This window comes from Schistocerca nitens, chromosome 9, assembly GCF_023898315.1.
Source record: "Schistocerca nitens isolate TAMUIC-IGC-003100 chromosome 9, iqSchNite1.1, whole genome shotgun sequence".
Lineage (NCBI taxonomy): Eukaryota > Metazoa > Arthropoda > Insecta > Orthoptera > Acrididae > Schistocerca > Schistocerca nitens.
Window position 1 is genome coordinate 504668867 of NC_064622.1, and position 18814 is coordinate 504687680.

Sequence of the window (18814 nt, forward strand, 5' to 3'; positions counted from 1 at the left end):
GGGATTTTCTTCCTCTGGGTTTTGCGTGGTAGGCTATCTCTGATCTGCAGTCATACAGACCTGTCTGCTTGAGGAAAAAGGAGCTGATGACCTAGTAATTTGGTCCATTTAACCATCCAACCAACCAACCAAAGACACACCCCAACCCTGCTATCCCTCTCCCTTCTCAACCAGGCCTCCTCCTTACCTCTACCACCCAGATTGCTTTTCCCACCATACACAATCTACACTTTTCATAATACTATCAAATATAAAATCAAGTCATATGCAATGCAACTGCACTGCCATTTAAGAGTGAAGTATTTGCCGTTTTCCCCTCTCCCCCCTCCTCCTGTGCAGACATTGTGCCGTGGCATTGGAGAAGGTGTGCAGTAGTCAGGCTGAGCACTGTGTTCCTCATGCCAGGACACAGCTCAGGATCCAGATTCTTGTTGCCCCCAACTTAATGGTTTTTGTTGGTTGTAAAATTCAAGTTCAACTGGACTGTGAGTTCCCCGGTCACACCACAAGGCACAAAAATAATTTACACAAAGACTTGGCCTTGCTGCCTAAGGTCCAGAATGGAGTTGTGTGCTCTGGTGAGATGATATTCAACAAGCTCCCATTGAATGTAAGGAAACTGGGAATCCCTGCCAACTGAAGAGGAAATATAAATTATTGCTGTTTAGCCAGCCTTTTTACAAATTATTTGAGTATTCAGTTCTGTTAACTTTTTGCCAAATAGTGATGTAGAGCAATTAGGAGTCGGTATTTACAGATGCAAACAAATATTTTCTTTGAAAGATACTATTCTACCAAGTGGACTGTTAAGCCACTAATAGTAGATATACAGTATATGTACAATAGTTGTACAGCAAAACTGAGAAGGCAGCAACGTGTTTCAAAGTAGCAGCTTCGTTCCTAATTTACTTGGTTAAATTTAGATGACATAAGTGTGAATAGCATTAAGCATAATAGTCACAGTGGATTCTTAATACAGTGGACAGATTAAGTCTCAATGATTTCCGTGTCTTTTGTTAATGTATACATTGACTCATTCCACATCCCTGAAGGTTTGCCTTTGTGATGGAATCTACAGAACATGGTGGATGGGAGGATGCTTGTGTGCTTGCATAGGATACCTGTACTTCACAAAATATTATTAGCCATGGAACACAGTTGTCTCACCCCACCCCATCCAAAAAGAGAAGTAAGTCATCCCCACAGAATTATTTCAATTTTCTTTTTGAAATTTTCTTAAGTTTTGAATGAAATTTGGAAAGGTTCATCTTAATGTTGACTCTGGAGATATTACAAATTTTTATCTGTACTCACCTCATTTCTGAGATGCGTTTTTGCATTAACAAGTCATGATACTCTTACCTGCTTCAACAACAACATGTACAGTGCCTGATGTGTTTCAGGTCACTCAGACCTGATATTGTACATAATGACTGCAATCAATGGGTGTAGTTCTGAGGGACTGAAATTTTTTCTGTGGCTCATAATTTTTGTTAAAGAAACATTACTTTAAATAGTATTCTTATTATTTATTTAAATAATTGTATGTACTACATAATACAAAAATTAATTATATCTGACTATTCACTGTACCAATCTGCTACACAAATTCCAGTAACAATACAGAACAGTACATGAATATGTTTAAGTTCCAGTATCAAATGGTTTGTAATATCACTTTGGGAAATCATTTAACATAAGTTCCACATAAGAATTTGATAAATTGACTTTAGAAAAGGATAGGGCAGAACAATACTTTATTTTTTTTACTTGTAATGTATTCTACTTCACAACCAAGTTTTATTCCCAAGTTTCATGCCTGTTGCATATGGCATGCTCTTTCCAAAAATTATATTTGAATTCATTACTTCCTGTATATGTTACAAAAGGACTAGGATAAAGATGAAACAGTGACCATTCCAAGGAGGAGTACAGAGAGAAAATTTGTTTGAGAAAATGTAAATATAGACTTAATCACTTCTGTTTAAACATATATTTTGAAGATAGTTTCAGCTATCACCACACTCTTACCATGTTTCTACACCATGTCATAACATGCAAATTTCCAGGTGAAGGAAAACTTCCAGTAACAAGCCAGTGTATAATGTGAACTTATTGTTACCAAAAAACAGATCAATGTGAATAGTTTGTTATAACACCACAATGTTTCAGAATTTGTAGCTCCGTGTATAAATTCTAGCATACTTCATTGTAAATAACTGAATAGTTGAGGCACCAAGTGGTTGATATGGACATAAACAAGACTGGAAACAACAGTCAGTATTTGAAAATCATCCTCAAGTACAAAACACACATAAATGTACATATATGAATCGCTAAATATTATAAATTAAACTCCCATGCCACATTTTTCTATCTGTGTGAAGCCTCATCTCAAGATCTTAGAGATTTTGATACAGTTTTTTTCACTAATAGGTAAACTGATTCACAAGGAAGATTCGTGTATACAATTTAAGTTGTCCAGCTGTAGATACTTACAGGTATATCCATTCAAAGCCGAGGCAGATCACTAGTTTCAATAGATACAAACTTTTATGGCTATATTGACCTTGTCAGCTATATTGTGCTGGCATTGCTGCTCAACTGGGCTCAGATTTATGTGTCTATGTATGTCCATTTGTACTACTTAACTATGAAAGAGGAGATTATCTCAAACCTTGGTGACAATACAGTCTTTTTCACATGCCTGCCAACCACTCAACGCCTCAAATATGTGGTGGGTTGTTGCCTTTACTCCTTCCATTATTTATATTCCACCAAGGACTTTCATATACCACACTTTGTTGTAAGGAACTTGATGATGATGATGATGATAAACTACTGACCCTGTGACTTCATGTCTGAACATATGAAAATATTTACAATGCCATACATCATTTCAGTGAATTATTTTTGTGGACCTCTTGTCTAAGCAGAAAGTTTCGGTTACTACTCTTCTGCAATAAAATATTCCTGTAGGCAACAGCAATTTTTGTTTTCCTCCTGTTGTGGAGATGCAGCAATTGCAAATTCTGTAACTGCACACATAAAGTGAACCATTTAATTTATTGTTTGTTTCTATGAGGGCAAAAAAATGCCATTGCCAGCCACTCAAGTTTTGAGGGCACAAAACACGAATACAGTTGCCCCTGACAAGTGCCACACTGATACTGGTGTACCAATTCCTTCAGAACTGGCACACTTGTGAAAGACATCAGCATTACTGTGTTCTCCTCAGTTGTGGCACTACTTTTCACAGCCTGCTGGTATCGTGAGGGGCAGATGGCCTGGCAACACCATTGCCACTCGAGGCACTGCTCCCATTTGCCATCTTCTCCATTGTGAACCCGGCATTCTCGTGGCCCATATCTGCTGGCTCCTTCTCAGGTGGTGGGCCTCCCATAAGGAACATTGTGAAGAAGAACATCAATGAACCTGAGAACACATTGGTGTTATGTAACAGAATATATCAGTATTTATTTTATGGTTCAGATTTACTGACTAGAAGATTCAAAGTCACCTTTTTGGAGAAACTGAAAAAGTGCGTGACACACTGTTAACAATGGTGATAAAAGTGCCACAGTGAATCTAATGGGATACCTGGTAAACTATATGAAATATTATTTTGCCTTGTTTCACAAAAATTACCTTTCATATGACCTAGGTTTTCAGACGTAAGCCTATTTTCCAACAAATAACCAAATCAGTTGTTTACTCGGATATAAACCCACACCAAAAAAAAATTCTGTGAAACATGACAAAAAGGTTTCAGTTATTTTATACAATATATATAGTTTCACCATGAACTTACTGTTGAATCAATTAAACTGAAATGACTGATCTCTTTAAAAATGATAAAAGCCTATGTACTCTCTCTCTCTCTCTCTTTCTCTCCATATTATACAAAGTCACACTGCAGCCATACTCCTATTTATATCACTTCACTCTTTGGTAATTTGCTTATAAACTAATAACAGTTGTTCCTAATTTGAGTATGTTTCTCTTGTTGTTGTAGTTTCTCAGTCCGAAGACTGGTCTGATGCAGCTCTTCACACTAGTCTATCCCGTGCAAGCCTCTTCATCTCTGCATAACTACTGCAACCTACACCCATTTCCCATTTGAAAATGCTTTCTGTATTCACCCCTTGCTTTCTCTCTATAATTCCTCCCCCCCCCCTCCCCCATGCTCCCCCCCCCCCCCCACACACACACTTGTGCCCTAAATTTCTTTTTTTCTCATAGTTCTATTCCGTACCTGTACCTCCTCATTTTCCTGTACCACATTTGAAAACCTGTTCTCTTATTGTCCAAAATGACTGTCATTCATGTTTCACTTTTGTACAATGCTACACTGCATGCAGGTACCTTCAGAAGAGACTTGCTAACACTTAAATTTGTATCTGGTGTAAACAAATTTCTCGTCTTCAAAAATGCTTTTGTTGCAATTGCCATTCTGCATTTTATGTCCCCTCTACTTTGGCCATTATCAGTTGTTTTGCTGCCAAATAACAAAACCTACTGACTACTTTTACTGTCTCATTCCCTAACCCAATTCTGTCAACATCACTCGATTTGATCAGACTACATTCCATTATCTCTGTTTTACTTTTCTTGATAATCATCTTATAATCTCCCTTTAGGATACTATCTGTTCTTTAGGATACTATCTGTTCTGTTCAAGTGATCCAAGTCTGCCTTCTCTGACAGAATTACGTTGTCATTTGTAAACAAAGCTTAATTTTGCTCTCTGAACTTTAATTCCTTTCACAAATTTCTGTTCAGTTTCCTTTACTGCTTGCTCAATGTGCAAACTGAATAACACGACATAGAGGCTACAACCCTGTCTCACTCCCTTCTCAACTAGAGCTTCCCTCTCACGTCCCTCTACTCTTATAACTGCAATCTGGTTTCTGTACAACTTGTAAATTAACTTTCACTCCTTGTATTCTACGCATGCTATCTTCATAATTTCAAAGAGTGTTTGTCAGCCAACAATGTCCAAAGCTTTCCCTAAATTTACAAATGCTCTTACAGTGGTCTAAAGCAATGAAATAATGTGTTTACAAGTCCACAAATCAAAATGAGGAATAATATTTTTTTGCTTGAAGGAAGTATATACTCACTTAAAAGGTATGCTCCAGCATAGAAAATGTACAGAGACTCTCTGAAACCGATGGCTTTGGTAACTGGTTCCACGAGTATTGGGAGATTTCCTCCAATATTGTTCATGACAAAGAGAAATACTCCCACTGTTGTAGACCGCACAGACAATGGAACTATCTCTACCAGTATGGCAAATACAATTCCGAACCACATCTCAGCTGTGAACAAAAAGAATTGTGTTATTTCAGTGCAGACAAATACACTATGTATAATACACTTCTTCCATTACATTAACATGAAATCTCTCATGAACCATGAAAAATTATTATTATCAGTTACAAGTGATACCCTCTGCCATGTTTTTGCTTCACTCTGCACATTTTTCAATGAGTGTTGCTCCTGTCAGCTCGCTTACTGTGTAGGTAGCAGGCACCTCCCCTTTTGCACTAATGTGTTATCCACCTGTATGTTTTCCCAATGTTCCTGCCATCTCCCCATACCCCATAGTTTTCCATTATTCCAAGTTCACAGTTATCACCATTACACATTTCCATCAGGTTGTAAAACGAGTGTCTTTGTCTATGAAAGTTTTGTGTTTGTAATTAACTTGACTATTTTGGGCAAGAGCTCTGAACCAACCTCATATTAGAAACTGCACATTGTGAATGCATAAGAAATAAACAGATACAAATGAGAAATATTTTAGATAATATATTTTTCTCTATTCTAAAGGTAGTTAAAACTGGTGATTTTGGTCTAACTTACCAAAGAAATATGAAAGTCCAAGAGTTATAAGTGCCCAAGTTGGGGTAAAGTAAACACTGCCATATGCACCTGGTGTTGAAATGAGCTGCAACCAATATCATGCTTATTAAATTTTGCATCTATGACAGTTAGGTTGTAAGCTGTAAAGGTGTAAAAATGAAGAAAATCATTTGTTACTAGAAAATAATAATTGTTTTCATTTTGTTTTCATTAAAATTCTGATTATAAAAATAATGTTTAGTTATGTTCTTGTTCAACAGCAATGCATTTATTAACTGTCAGCTCTAACATACATAATTTAAGCCATTCATGTCTGTAACACATTGCAGTGTCAGTACCCAATCTTTTAGCAAAAGTAATAAGAATCGGCGATAAAGTCGTGTGAAGTATCAAATTTGCAACTCCAGGCTAGTAACCACAGTCGCAGCACTCAGCAGGAAACTGCACTGCCCAGCAGTAATAACTGTAGCACATATGTCGATGTCACTGCACTGCGGCAAGTCCCTTGTTACAGGTGATGCGACTAGGTGCCGAGTTTTAGTGAAACAAATGTTCCTCGAAGCAATACAAATGTCAGAATTTTGTAGCAGAGACACTTCCTTCACTGAGGTTCAGCAGCACCACCATGATGCCAGGGCCACACCGGAAAGTGAGACGACTGGGTGTCATCGGCAACAGCCTCGGGTTCGAGGCCGGGCTGCGCCTGTCACCGCCTGCTCTGAGTTCACTGCAAGGCTCGGTGCCGCTGCACTGCCGACTTTCCGTCAGTGCCCGCTGCTGCCAGTACTGAGTTCCCTACGGGCCCGATGGGACTCGGTGGTTTGGGGCGAACCGCCATCTGACTGCTGCCGGAGGGCAGTGGATTGAATCCCATGCGCAACAGTCTCCACAAGCCACTGCAGTGGATACCGGTGGGGGCTGCTCTGGACACCGTCAGTAATGGAGAAGTAGTGCGCCTCTGATGACAGCTGACTGAGTCTGACTGCACTTTTCATTATGAATGTGTTTTAATGTAACCACGCCTCAGAATGAATGCTTACATTTGGTATATTATTTGTATCTCCAAACCTTGGGTCGAGGAGGAGACTTAGTACTACACAGAGAATTAAAAACAAATGTGAGGAATTTATCAAACCAAGCACTCAAATAAGGAATATGACATTAACATAGCTGGTTCTTCAATCAGATTTGTGTTGGGTGGATTTGGGCCCATCTGAGTTTTGAAACAGCTGTGTGAGAAGGTAAGCCACCACATGCAATAGAAATACATACTTCCTATTCACCAATAACCCTTTCAGTTTGAAGTGCCCAGACAGTAGTAATACAATGTATCTGCAACAGTTTTCTTTGCCTGCTATGGGTAGTGTAACAGCAGTACTCCCAGAGAGATAATTGTAGCTAGACAACTTCTATTCCTCCTATTGAGATATCTCACACAAAACATTATCGACTAATTGCTGTAAACACACTGATGACTTGTTGTTGTCATAATGTTTTTCCTCAGTGCTTGGTTCTTTGTGTGAATGCATGTATAAGCACCTAGTCAATATTTAAACAGTTCTTATTGACATTCACTATCTGCTAACATTTCAAATCCAATGTACCAGTATCCTGAATGTTTTACACAAGGTATTTACCTGGCTGATAGACAGAACAGCAACACGGGACCTGATGCCCATTTTGGCTACAAATTTGTCAGAAACAACGCCTCCAACAACAACACCAATACTGCCTATGACAATGGTGACCGCAAACAGCCACCACCCAAGGTCATAATCCGGAAAATATGTTTCATAGTACAGATCACAGTTGTAAGCAAAGCACATGCCACCTGAAACAAGAAATTTCATTTAATTACATCATGTGAAACAAGTTCTCTCTCTCTCTCTCTCTCTCTCTCTCTCTCTCCCCCTATCCCTCTCTCCCTCCCTCCCTCCCTCCCCCCCCCCCCCCTGCCTCTCCATAACATCAAACAGGACACTGAAAACCCTGAGGTATTCAAAAGCAAATTAACAGGATACCTAATTATCCACTCCTTCTACAACTGAAGAGAATTTTTATACTAAGGGATTTCTGTGTAATTATAATGTCTAAATTATATAAATTTTGACTTCATCAGTATATAGGCAACTGATAGTGGGCAGTGTAAAGTTACATAAATAATTTGTTTTAAGTATTAGATAATTTCTAGCTGTTTTTCTTCTAACGCAAATAAAAACATATATGGAGTAAATTAGACGCAAGTCCCATACTTCTCAGTGTGAATAAATTAGCAGTAATGGTAATTTTTCAGTGTACAGGGCAATTAAAAATGAATATATTGATTACAGGTAACTATAACTGTTTAATCCACAGTGATACACTGATAACAGAGAACGTAAAAGGAAGTAGAAAATTTTCACTCTTGTGCAAGTTTGGCAAACTGGAATCCAGCGCATGTACAATAAGGCACAAGTGAAAAATTCTATAAGTGCTAGAATGTAAAAATTGTCGTTCTGTCATGAAAGTGCTGAGAAGTTTTTTTTCAGTAATGGAGTAAAGCACCTTAAAATACCAGCATCACTTGCAGATGGCATCGGCAATTTAAAGAAATAGAATGTTTGTGCAAATGGAAGAAGTACCAGTCAGGTATCAGCATAAAACATCGAAAGAATTTGCCTTTTGCTTCAACATAGTCTAAAGAAATTGGCATATGAAGCCAGTAAAGAGCTGCAGTTGCCACAAACGATGGTTTGGTGTGTTCACAAAATGAAGCCAAAAATGAAACTGTACATAATTAAAATTTTACAGGAATTTAAACAGGAAGACTACAAGGTGTGGCTATAAAATAACAGGACTGATTCTGTCATGCATGCACCAAAGATGAATGACCCACAGCTGTGAAGCATGAAGTGTGTAGCCTTCTCAGTTGAATGTGGCATCTCTGATGTCTGTAGACACATCAGTGTGGCAGTGGCCTTCGTTTGTGTAAGAGCTGTTTTTTGTTTTGTTGGGAAAATGATAAGTGTAATAAAAGAGAACAAACTGTCATGAAGTTTCATATTAAACTTGGAAACTCTGATAATGAAACCCATTTTTTACTAAAAGAAGTGTATGGTGAAGACTGTTTACCACCTACATAGGTTTTTGAGTGGTTCAAGTGTTCCAAGATGCTGAGAAGGTGATGAAGATGACACATGCCTGGGATGCCCTTCAACATAAAAAAAAGGATGAAAATATTGAAAAAGTAGGTAATCTGATTCAATTTGACCATTAACTGAGTATTCAATCAATTGCTGAAACTGTCGGAATTGACAAAGAATGCATAAGCATATTTTACATAAAAGATTGAAAATGAGAAAAGTGTGTGCAAAACTGGTGCCAAAAAGTCTCATGATCAAACAAAAAGAAGCTCACAAAAATGTCTGTACTGACTCTTTGAATGCCACTGAAAATAAATCCAATTTATTGGAAAGAGTGATAACACAAGACAAATCTTTCTTTTTCTCCTTCTTTTTTTTATCTTTCTCCCACTTATGATCTAGAAACTAAGTGCCATTTCATGCACTGGTAGGGCTAAACTTCACTAGAACAAGAAAAGCTTGTATGAGCAAATCAAGATTCAAAGAAATAATGATTTTTTTTTATATTCATAGAATTGTGTGTATCCTCTGCATTCCTGAAGCTCATACTATTAATCGACATTACCATCTTGAAGTTCTTGCACAACTCCATTGAGAAAATATGGAAAAAAAACAAAATTGTAAAATAAGAAGTGACAGATTCTGCATGAAAACAACACACTGGCTGATGCCACATTGTCTGTGAATAGATTTTTAGCAACGAACAACATACCAGTGTTAGACCACCTACCTTATTTGCTTGACCTAGCAGCTAGTGACTATTATCTATTCTTCAAGAACAAATCTTCATTAACCCTTCAGTGGGCGCACTTGCAGCAAATAGCTGCAAGATTTAGTTTTCTGTTAGTATCACAGATAGTGTTACAGTTGCGTCCACGTCCAAATACATATTTGTTGTTCTCAACGGATGTCATCTCTTACTACATTTTCGCTATTCATGCTTTCAGCAGTTTGGTCATTATTGTTGTTTGAAATGTGAGTGTTGCGTTCGCAGTGTGTTTGCTGCTACACGCCTTGTGATGTAAGTATTTTCTATACTTGTGTTTTTCTTTTGTCTCAAGGCAATCTTTCTTTTATATTAGTATATAATGAATATTCGAATCAAATCCAAGTTCCCATATGCAATTTTCATTACTTTTTAGTCTTGGATATTGATTTGCTGCAATATATTACTCTTACAAAAACATGTGTTTCATTAGGTCTCATAGAAGTGTAGAAATGGAGAAAAAGAAGGCATTTGACAGGCACTGTCTAACTGTACGTCCTGAAGACTATGAGAAAGTACTGCAAGAATTGTCAGAATAAGTAGTACAAGAATTGTCAGAATAAGTAGTACAAGAATTGCCAGATTCATGTGAATCTGAGTCGGAAGAGGAAGTTATCGAAGAAGAAAACCACAGCAGTGACTCCGAACAAGCAACAGAGGAAACAGATGACCACCTGGTTGAAGAGGGGAGACAACAAACAGAGGATTATCGATTTTATGTAGGAAAAGCCAAAGAAACTATTTGGATAAGTGAACCACTTCCTTCTTCTCCTAAAACCAAGGCCAAGAACATCCTAAAAGTTTTGCCAGGTCCAAAAGCAAGTGCTGAAATCGTGGAAAAAGAAATTGATGCATTTTACCTATTTATTACTGAAGGGATGATTATTTTTCCTTAGGTTAAAAATGTAAAACTAATTGCTGTGCAAAATCCGCAATGAGCCCACTCATGGAAGTATGAAAGGTGCACCCACCAAAGGGTTAAAAGGAAAAAGATTTCAGTCCGTTGAAGCAGTGGAAGAAAAAGTGGCATGCATCACCAAGCAGCTCACAGAGGAAGACTTCTGGCACTGTTTCCATCAACAGAAAATTTGCATGTAGCATTGTAGGGATAGAGGGACAGTATACTGAAGGTGACAATAACTAAATATGTATGTTCTTGAAATAAAATGTTTTACGCCAATAGTCCTGTTGTTTTATAGCCACACTTCATATATCAAACATATATATTGTGCTTTGAGAATTCTGGAAACCACAAAGAAAAAAAGAATTGCTGCATATCTCATTTTTAGTGATGGTGTAACTGTCCACATAAATGAAATAGCTAAGAATTGGACTCATCTTATTTTCAGTATATATGCTTTTTTAAAAATCTCTGTCTTAGATGTGGTCAACATGTTGAAAAATTTTGAACATGCACACTGATCTCCTTCCTGAACTTTTAACTGGGACACTAGAGACATTCTGAAAATTGTTCTTGCACCTGCACTCAACAAATTGTACTGCTTAGTGTATCGGAAATGTATCATACACCACAAACAACAGAATATGTAAAAAATACTGATCTGAATATACTCCATGACATTTGTCAATTAATAAGGTACTACAGTCTCATGTCTCATTTATCATGCATAAGTAGATCAAATGCTTCTTTTCAGCTGTAAATTATGCCACAAGGCAAAAAGGGAATATATCTTTGTAACATGACTCTCAATATATCCAAATCAAAACAGAAAAAGAAGCTGTGATATACAAAGCCATCTGAATGTAATACTAACATTACGATAATCTTTCAGTTCATATCTATTTAAACAAGAAGTGGGTGATCAAAAAGTTTCCATTCAAAGATTGTGCAGTGTGGAATCAGTATGTCAATCAGGTAAAACTGCCTTGAGCATTGAGGCAATAACACCACCTGACGCACTAGGTTGAAAATACCTGTTCGGTAACACTCTTGTGTCCTGTCACTTGAAGAAGTCTGGAACTGTGTGCTGCACATCCACAACTGATGGCAATCATCGACCCTTTGGGGCCCTTTTTATGGGACTGAAGGTGTGATAATCACATGGGGAGGGATCAGGATTATAAGGTGGCAGCCCAAGTGTTGTCCACTTGAGTTGGTGTAACTTTTGTGTTATGACATTTGTGATGTGGGGACAGGCGTTATTGTGAAGCAGTAGAATTTCACAATAATGGTTTGTGAAAGACACACTGTCACAGGCACTGACTCCATAGGGCCTGGAGGGGCAGAGACCCCTCAAAAATTCATTTTGGGCAGTCAGAGCCCCCCCCCCTCCCCTCCCAATAATTAAAGAAAGTTATTATTATATTATGCTTCGTAAAATCACAAAATAATGTTGTAATTTTTTATTTTCCTTGTTTGATGATAGGTACCTTTTAAAATACATTCAGTAACAAGTTAAAACAAATAATTATTACAGCAGTAAGCAGGTTAACTGAAAACGAGTGGTGTGAATCACGAGAGTGTTTCGGTGCTGTGGGCACACTTAGAATTTGTCCTGGTGTGCGAACCTTTGGGTAAAGTCTGGCACTGGCGGGCCAGTGCTGTGCCTGTGGCATCGTCAAAAGGACTGGAGCAGAAGTGCCTGGAAGCCGCTGCCTCATGTCGCCTTGACGCTTTGAGACAGTATGACGCCGCGGCTATATAAAGCCCACCCTGCTGTCGCAGTCATTCAGTGTGGATAGTTTCATTCAGTGCATGCTGCAGACCTGTTTAGTGTTTCGACTTCAGTGGCCAGTGGACTATTTTATATGACTATATTTCATTCATTTACTTTAGTCTCTTAGTGTATTGTGAATTAAGTTTGCAATGGATAAATTTGTTACCAAAAAGGCACACTTTGAAGTTGATACTGCAAGTCAACCTCCAACAATTATTGTGTTGTCAATTGCTTCGTCGTCTTCAGGCAAGAACCGTTCACAAGCGAAACCTGGACAGTCCGGTAAGGAAAGATCATTTCAGTTTTGGTTGATCAAATATACATGACTAGAATATGAAGCCTCTACGAAAAAAGTTTTTTGCAAAACCTGCCAAGAGGCAGATGCTAAAAACCTATTACAATTTTCTTCAAGAAAAGACGATGCATTTACTTTTGTAGGGTTTTCTAACTGGAGAAAGGCTTTGGAAAAATTCTGTCTTCATAAAAATACGTTTACAGATAAAGAAGGTGTTCTGAAACTAAATTCTATCACTAACTGAAGTGTGGCCTCCCAATTGAATGAACAGTTAGATAGTGATATGAAGAAAGGCCGTTTAGCTCTTGAGACAATTTTTACTATCATGAAATTTCTATGCTGACAATGACTAGCAACTAGAGGGTGTGAAGATGTAAACTCAATTTTTTTTCAATTGTTGGTACTCTGAAAGAAAGACATACCTGAGTTTAAAGATGGGTTCTACTAGGAAAGTCAGTGTTGAGAAAGGTATTGGCTTCAGTCAAGAAGACTGAACATTTTCCTATTACGGTTGATGAAACAAGTGATTCTTCGATTCACAAACAAATGTCATTTTGCATTTGTACTGTCGATGATTACTTAATCATCAATAAAGACTTTATTGGCTTATACGAGACCCCCAACACTGAGTCACAAACTCTGTTTAGTATTTTAAAAGACGTTTTTGCTCATCCTGATTTGTCAATGGATAACTTAAGAGGACAGTGCTATGATAGTGCCTTGAATATGAGAGGTAAGTTCAAAGGACTAAAAAAGTTAATTTTGGATATACAACCAAAAGCACTGCACTGTTCACAGTTTAGACTTGGCAGTTTTAGACAGTCTCCACCATCTTACATCTATGAGGGATATTATGGCTTTAGCCAAGAACTTAATAAACACTGTAAGAGAATCCAACAAAAGGCTGGGACTATTCAGAAGCATACGCTGTGAGAGAGCCAACGACCAAACTGGTCTACGAACCTTTTGCCCAACTTGATGGACTATGTGAGCTTCTAGTATCTTGACAATATTGAAAAACTTTGAAGAACTTCTAGAGTTTTTTGAAACATTTTCTGCAGAGGACAAAACAGAGGCATGCTACAAATGAGCAAGCTACTTTGAGTCAATGTTACAATTCAAGACTTATTTCTTTTTACATCTTCCTCGGAATCGAAGTATACAAAAGAAGTATGAAAACAACAAAGCCAGCTCACCACACATTTTTAAAACCCCAAAGGAATACTACAAAACTATTTACATTGACGTTTGTGAAATGGTTGGAGATGTGTTATGTGCAGTAGTGAAGTGAATGAAGCTTCTCCAAGTAGTTCCAATCATGACAGCAACAGCAGAACAGTCATTCAGTGCTCTTAGACATCTGAAGTCATATCTCCGATCAACAATGGGACAGAAGTGATTGAACAACTTGCCGGTTCTTCGTGCCCATCGAGATGTTTGGGATGAATTGGATATCTGACCTGTCATCAATGACTTCATGTTCAGTAATCCAGTCAGACAGTCTACATTTGCAACTTTCTAAAGACACTCTAGCCCTAATAATGGCAGTAGAGAAATATTAAAAATCTTTATAGGTTAGGTTTGTGGGATTAAAGGGACCAGACTGCGACGGTCATTGGTCAAAAATCTTTATAAAATAGAGAATTAAATACATACATAATGTTAAATTTTCAGTTTTAAAATATTAGTACTAGTTTATTACTCTATTATTAGCTTACTATAGTACTGTATTAGTTATTTTCAAATACTTAAATATTTTTAGGGTGTAAGACCCGATTAAAACCCGCTATTTATGTACTTTTTGACTGAAAGTATTAGGCATACTGTATTAACTTTACTAGCTATATTAAAGAATTAACTTTGAGATGTTGTTTTTATTTAATGAACCCTGAGCCTTATTCAAAGTAAGCTTAAATTAGCTATTTCACTTATTAATCAAAGGGCTATTACTGCGTGACAGCAATATTTTATGTTTTATGCTTTTAATAATAGTTTAGGATTTTCTTAAATATAATTTCAGTACCTTCAGAGCTTTATATTCACTGCTCTGTAATAGTCTATAAGCATGATTATTACTGTAAATTAAATTAGCTTTTTATGAAAATACCATGTGTATTTATGTTTTGTTCCTTTCTTCAAAGCCAAAAAATGTGTCAGGCTTGTCGAGGTTCCCGGAGTGTCGAGTTATTGAGAGTCCAGTTTTTGGGGTTCTAATGTTGATCATGTGACTCTAAAATGCTTAAAAAACTTTAAAACTCACTATTTATCATCTAAAATTTAGAAAATTTCCCAGGGCAAGACCCCCCCCCCCCCCCGTATGGGCCTCCCCAATATTTCTTATAAGTCAGCACACCAGCACACTGCCCCATACAGATTCTTCATTTCACAATGGATATTTACTGGATTTTGTGCTTTGGCAGACTGGAAAAGATTAACATCTGTTGGACACATTTGGTATTACATTGTCATAGTTCATATTTCCACATTTACTGCACGCACATTGGAAAGACGGAAATGGCGCACTGATCTCTTTCCTACATGCTGCTGCTTGTACACCCACATCAGAGTCATGCTACATTGCATATATGCTGCAGCAACACCCTCAGACAGAAACTTTTTGCTTGCTCCTTGTAATTTCAAACATGTATCTACACTATCAGTCTTCGGTAACTTGTGGTCTAGTGGCCAGCATTGATGCATCTGGATCGTGGGGTCCCAGGTTTGACTCCGAGCCGGGTTGGGGGTTTTCTCTGCCCAGGGACTGGGTGTTTGTGTTGTCCTCATCATTTCATCATCATAATCATTTGTGCAAGTGGACAGATTGGATTGCGGAAAGATTGGGACTTTGTACAGGCGCTGGTGACCTCACAGTTGAGCGCCCCACAAACCGACCGTCATCATCATACACTATCAGTGTTTTGTCCTTTAATATCTTTTCCTGGCTTACTCAAACCATTATTATTTCTTTGGAACAACAAGAAATATATTTCATGTGATATAGATTCAAGTTATTTGCAATATTTCTTATTGGTGTAACAGACTACAAATAAAAACTTGGGTTTGATGTCTGCATGGTGCCAATATTTTACTGTGACTTACTGACTTGGTATTTTCAACACTGACAATACTCTATGTATGTGAAAAGTTATGAAATGGGATATAAGTTACATAAAAATTAACTAATCGAAATAACACATTAGTAATAAAATACAGGGGCATTCATAATTTTATTCATAACCACCTCTAGGATTTCAAAAGATGACTGTACTGAAACTACTGGACATTAAAAAAGTGCACTGACCACCTCTCAAAGTTTCACTTCATAATATGTTTCATAGGGTTGTTGCAGAGTGTGCCACAAAGATGTGTACCTGACTGATGTGGCCGGAAAAAGCAGAATGACCCGTGGCTCCAGCATCAGCCTCCACACAGTTTGCCTTTTTGCCCTCTCACTGTCAGCATTCACAGCTGCTGTGTTCCCTGCACTGACAACCTATCTGTCAGGTTCCCGTAATGTCAGCATTTTGAAATGTGGTATCTAATGCAATGTAAGTGTATTTTGTGTCCTCAAGTTAACTGAATGTGAGTCAATTGTGACAGTTCAGTGATGATTTCACACCAAGTATCAGTAAAAGTTTCAATGCGCAAAACAATCCACAGGTGATACAACACATTCTATGAGAGTGGCTGCTGGTGTGGTACTAAGAAAATAGGTCTGTTGGTGCTATCAGCAGAGAAGCTGGGGTGCCTTCTGGGATTACTTCTGAGAAGCCCAAAGAAACTGATGAGGGGCAAGCAGAGAACTAGAGATACTGCAGTCAACTGTCTGACACATTCTTAATTTGGAAGAGTTGCAAGAGAGGATAGTTAATGCAGTCTCCAATATTGACGGTGGCTCGGGATGTGTACGGCGAGAGTCTGACTATCGTATTGACATTTACCAAATCACAAAAGGTGCCATTATTGCGCACCTGTAATAAGCCTTAACAACTTTTATACATTATTCTGTGATATTTTGCTGTATTGTGTGCATTATAGTTTTTGCACTATCATCTTCTGTAAGTCTAGTGGTACTTATGAGTAACCCTGTACTCAAAAAGGATATGGGCACAAATGTTCAAAAAACATATAAAGAGCTACTGATATAATTCTACAACATGGCTGTTAGAGCCATCTTGCAAATTATGCTAGCTTCTCCTTCCTCCCTCATTTGAGAAGAGATGGGAGGAGTTGCAAAAATTCAGTTGCCATTTTACATTCCTTGTGCTATCATTCAGAATGGAGGGCAGGTCTCCACTAAAACCTCACGCTTGCCCTCTACTATGAGCCTTCCTCAGTGTTGCAGAAAATATGGCAGCTCATGGTCTGTAACTTAAAACACTGACATGAACAGTGGTATCCTGAAAAGCTGATGGCAGTACATACCTGTGTGCCTGATGGACGCAGCAAGGCAGAGCAGAATGACCCGTGGCTCCAGCATTACGCGCCATGCACCCTTCTTCTTTGCCCGCTCACCATCAGCATTAACAGCTACTGTATTCTCTTCGCCGATTGCCTGCCTTTCAGGTTCCCGCAGTGTCAGACCAGTCAGTATTGCAATGATGATGCCAACTATTCCAGCACCATAGTAACACACACGCCATCCCTAAGGGAAAAACACATTTATTCTTACCTCTCCTATAAAATTGCGTAATTTTTTACAATAGGATTATTATGAAAAAGGAAAATTCCATCGAGAAAACCAACAAATTGTGGAACAGGACTGCTAGCAGTTCACACTTCCAGGAGACAATACGTCTTGCGCTGCCAATAGATACATACAGGATGTACAGAAACACATCTCAGAAACTTTAGGCATTTATTCTTGACACCAAAACATTACAAAAAATTCATATGAATGGGGTCTGAAAATCGTGCTTTGGAGAGGTACATTAGGAATTCCCTGTAGTGACCTCTGGTTGTCTAGTTTACCTCATACTTGAATTTTTACTCACTTTCTTGTTTACAGTTGGTCATGGCATTCGTTATGTTTTGTCTGATTGTTGTTTGTTCTGTTTTAAAGTAAGCTCCATTACAATGATGTATTCAGTGTTTGAAATGATAGTTATGCACTACATATATGGTCTAGCAGACAGCAATGCAGACATAGTATGCCAACTTTATGCTGAAAGTTACCCTGGGAGGCAGTTACATCTTGCAGGAACCTTTGTACAAATGCACCACCACTTGCAAGATACAGGCTCATTTGAAGAGAGAGTTGCATATGGTGGGAGACTAGCAGATCACACAATGTATGAATACCTGAGATTGAAGAATAGGTTCATTGTACTGTTGATGAATCTCCAAGTAGCACAAGGAGACTTGTGAGAAAGGAAGGCATTAATCACGTGATGATCACAAACATTTTGTATGAAAATCTTTTGTACATGTATCACTTCTAACAGCTGCAGGGATTAAATGAGGCATACTTTCAGCCAAGTGGTGGTGTGTTGGGGATTATGGGTGCTCAACATCGAGGTCATCAGTGCCCTGACACACATTAAAAGGAACGAATGTGGACAGACCTTATAAAACTGAAGCACACACTCAAAGAAAGCAGGAAAAGAAGGAAAATGCTACATAAGAAAGTAAAACCTAAGGAAAGGGAAAACAAAGCAACAAGAATGCCACAGGAAATTGTCATTGGCTGGCCACTTACATAAAATATGGGCGAGCTTGTCACACAGTGAGCAAATTAAAATCCTCTCCCTAAAATCTTTGTAAAAACATTTGACATGGCACAGAACTTTAATACTTTAACCACATTCGTCTGAGTGTTGCCTAAAACAGATGGCAGGTCCACTGGCAAGTCAGCCGCGGCCTGCTGGTCAGAAAATAAAACACAATCCAATAAAATGTGGCGCACAGTGACCTGGACGCCGCAAGCACCACACATTGGAGGGTCCTCTCGCCGGAGCAGGAAGCCATGTGTCATAGGGCTGTGGCCTATTCGAAGCCGAGTGAGGAGAACCTCGTCCCATCGACGGGGCTGAAAGGAAGTACACCACACACACGTTGTGGGCTTGACTACACGGAGCTTATTGTC

General features: G+C 38.3%; 1 protein-coding gene across 2 annotated transcripts in view; it reads right to left on the reverse strand.

The window, feature by feature from the left end:
• Nucleotides 1-1514: 1514 nt before the first annotated feature.
• The window catches only part of LOC126203533 (D-xylose transporter), a 385124-nt gene continuing 367824 nt past the window's right edge, over nucleotides 1515-18814 (reverse strand). For both annotated transcript variants that reach the window (XM_049937858.1, XM_049937857.1), the window contains exons 6-10: nucleotides 17155-17374; nucleotides 7506-7699; nucleotides 5869-5953; nucleotides 5124-5321; nucleotides 1515-3435 (exon numbers count right to left, since the gene is read on the reverse strand). In XM_049937858.1, coding sequence (XP_049793815.1) covers nucleotides 3254-3435; nucleotides 5124-5321; nucleotides 5869-5953; nucleotides 7506-7699; nucleotides 17155-17374 — 879 coding nt within the window. In that variant the 3' untranslated portion in view covers nucleotides 1515-3253. The remainder of the gene's footprint in view (nucleotides 3436-5123; nucleotides 5322-5868; nucleotides 5954-7505; nucleotides 7700-17154; nucleotides 17375-18814) is intronic.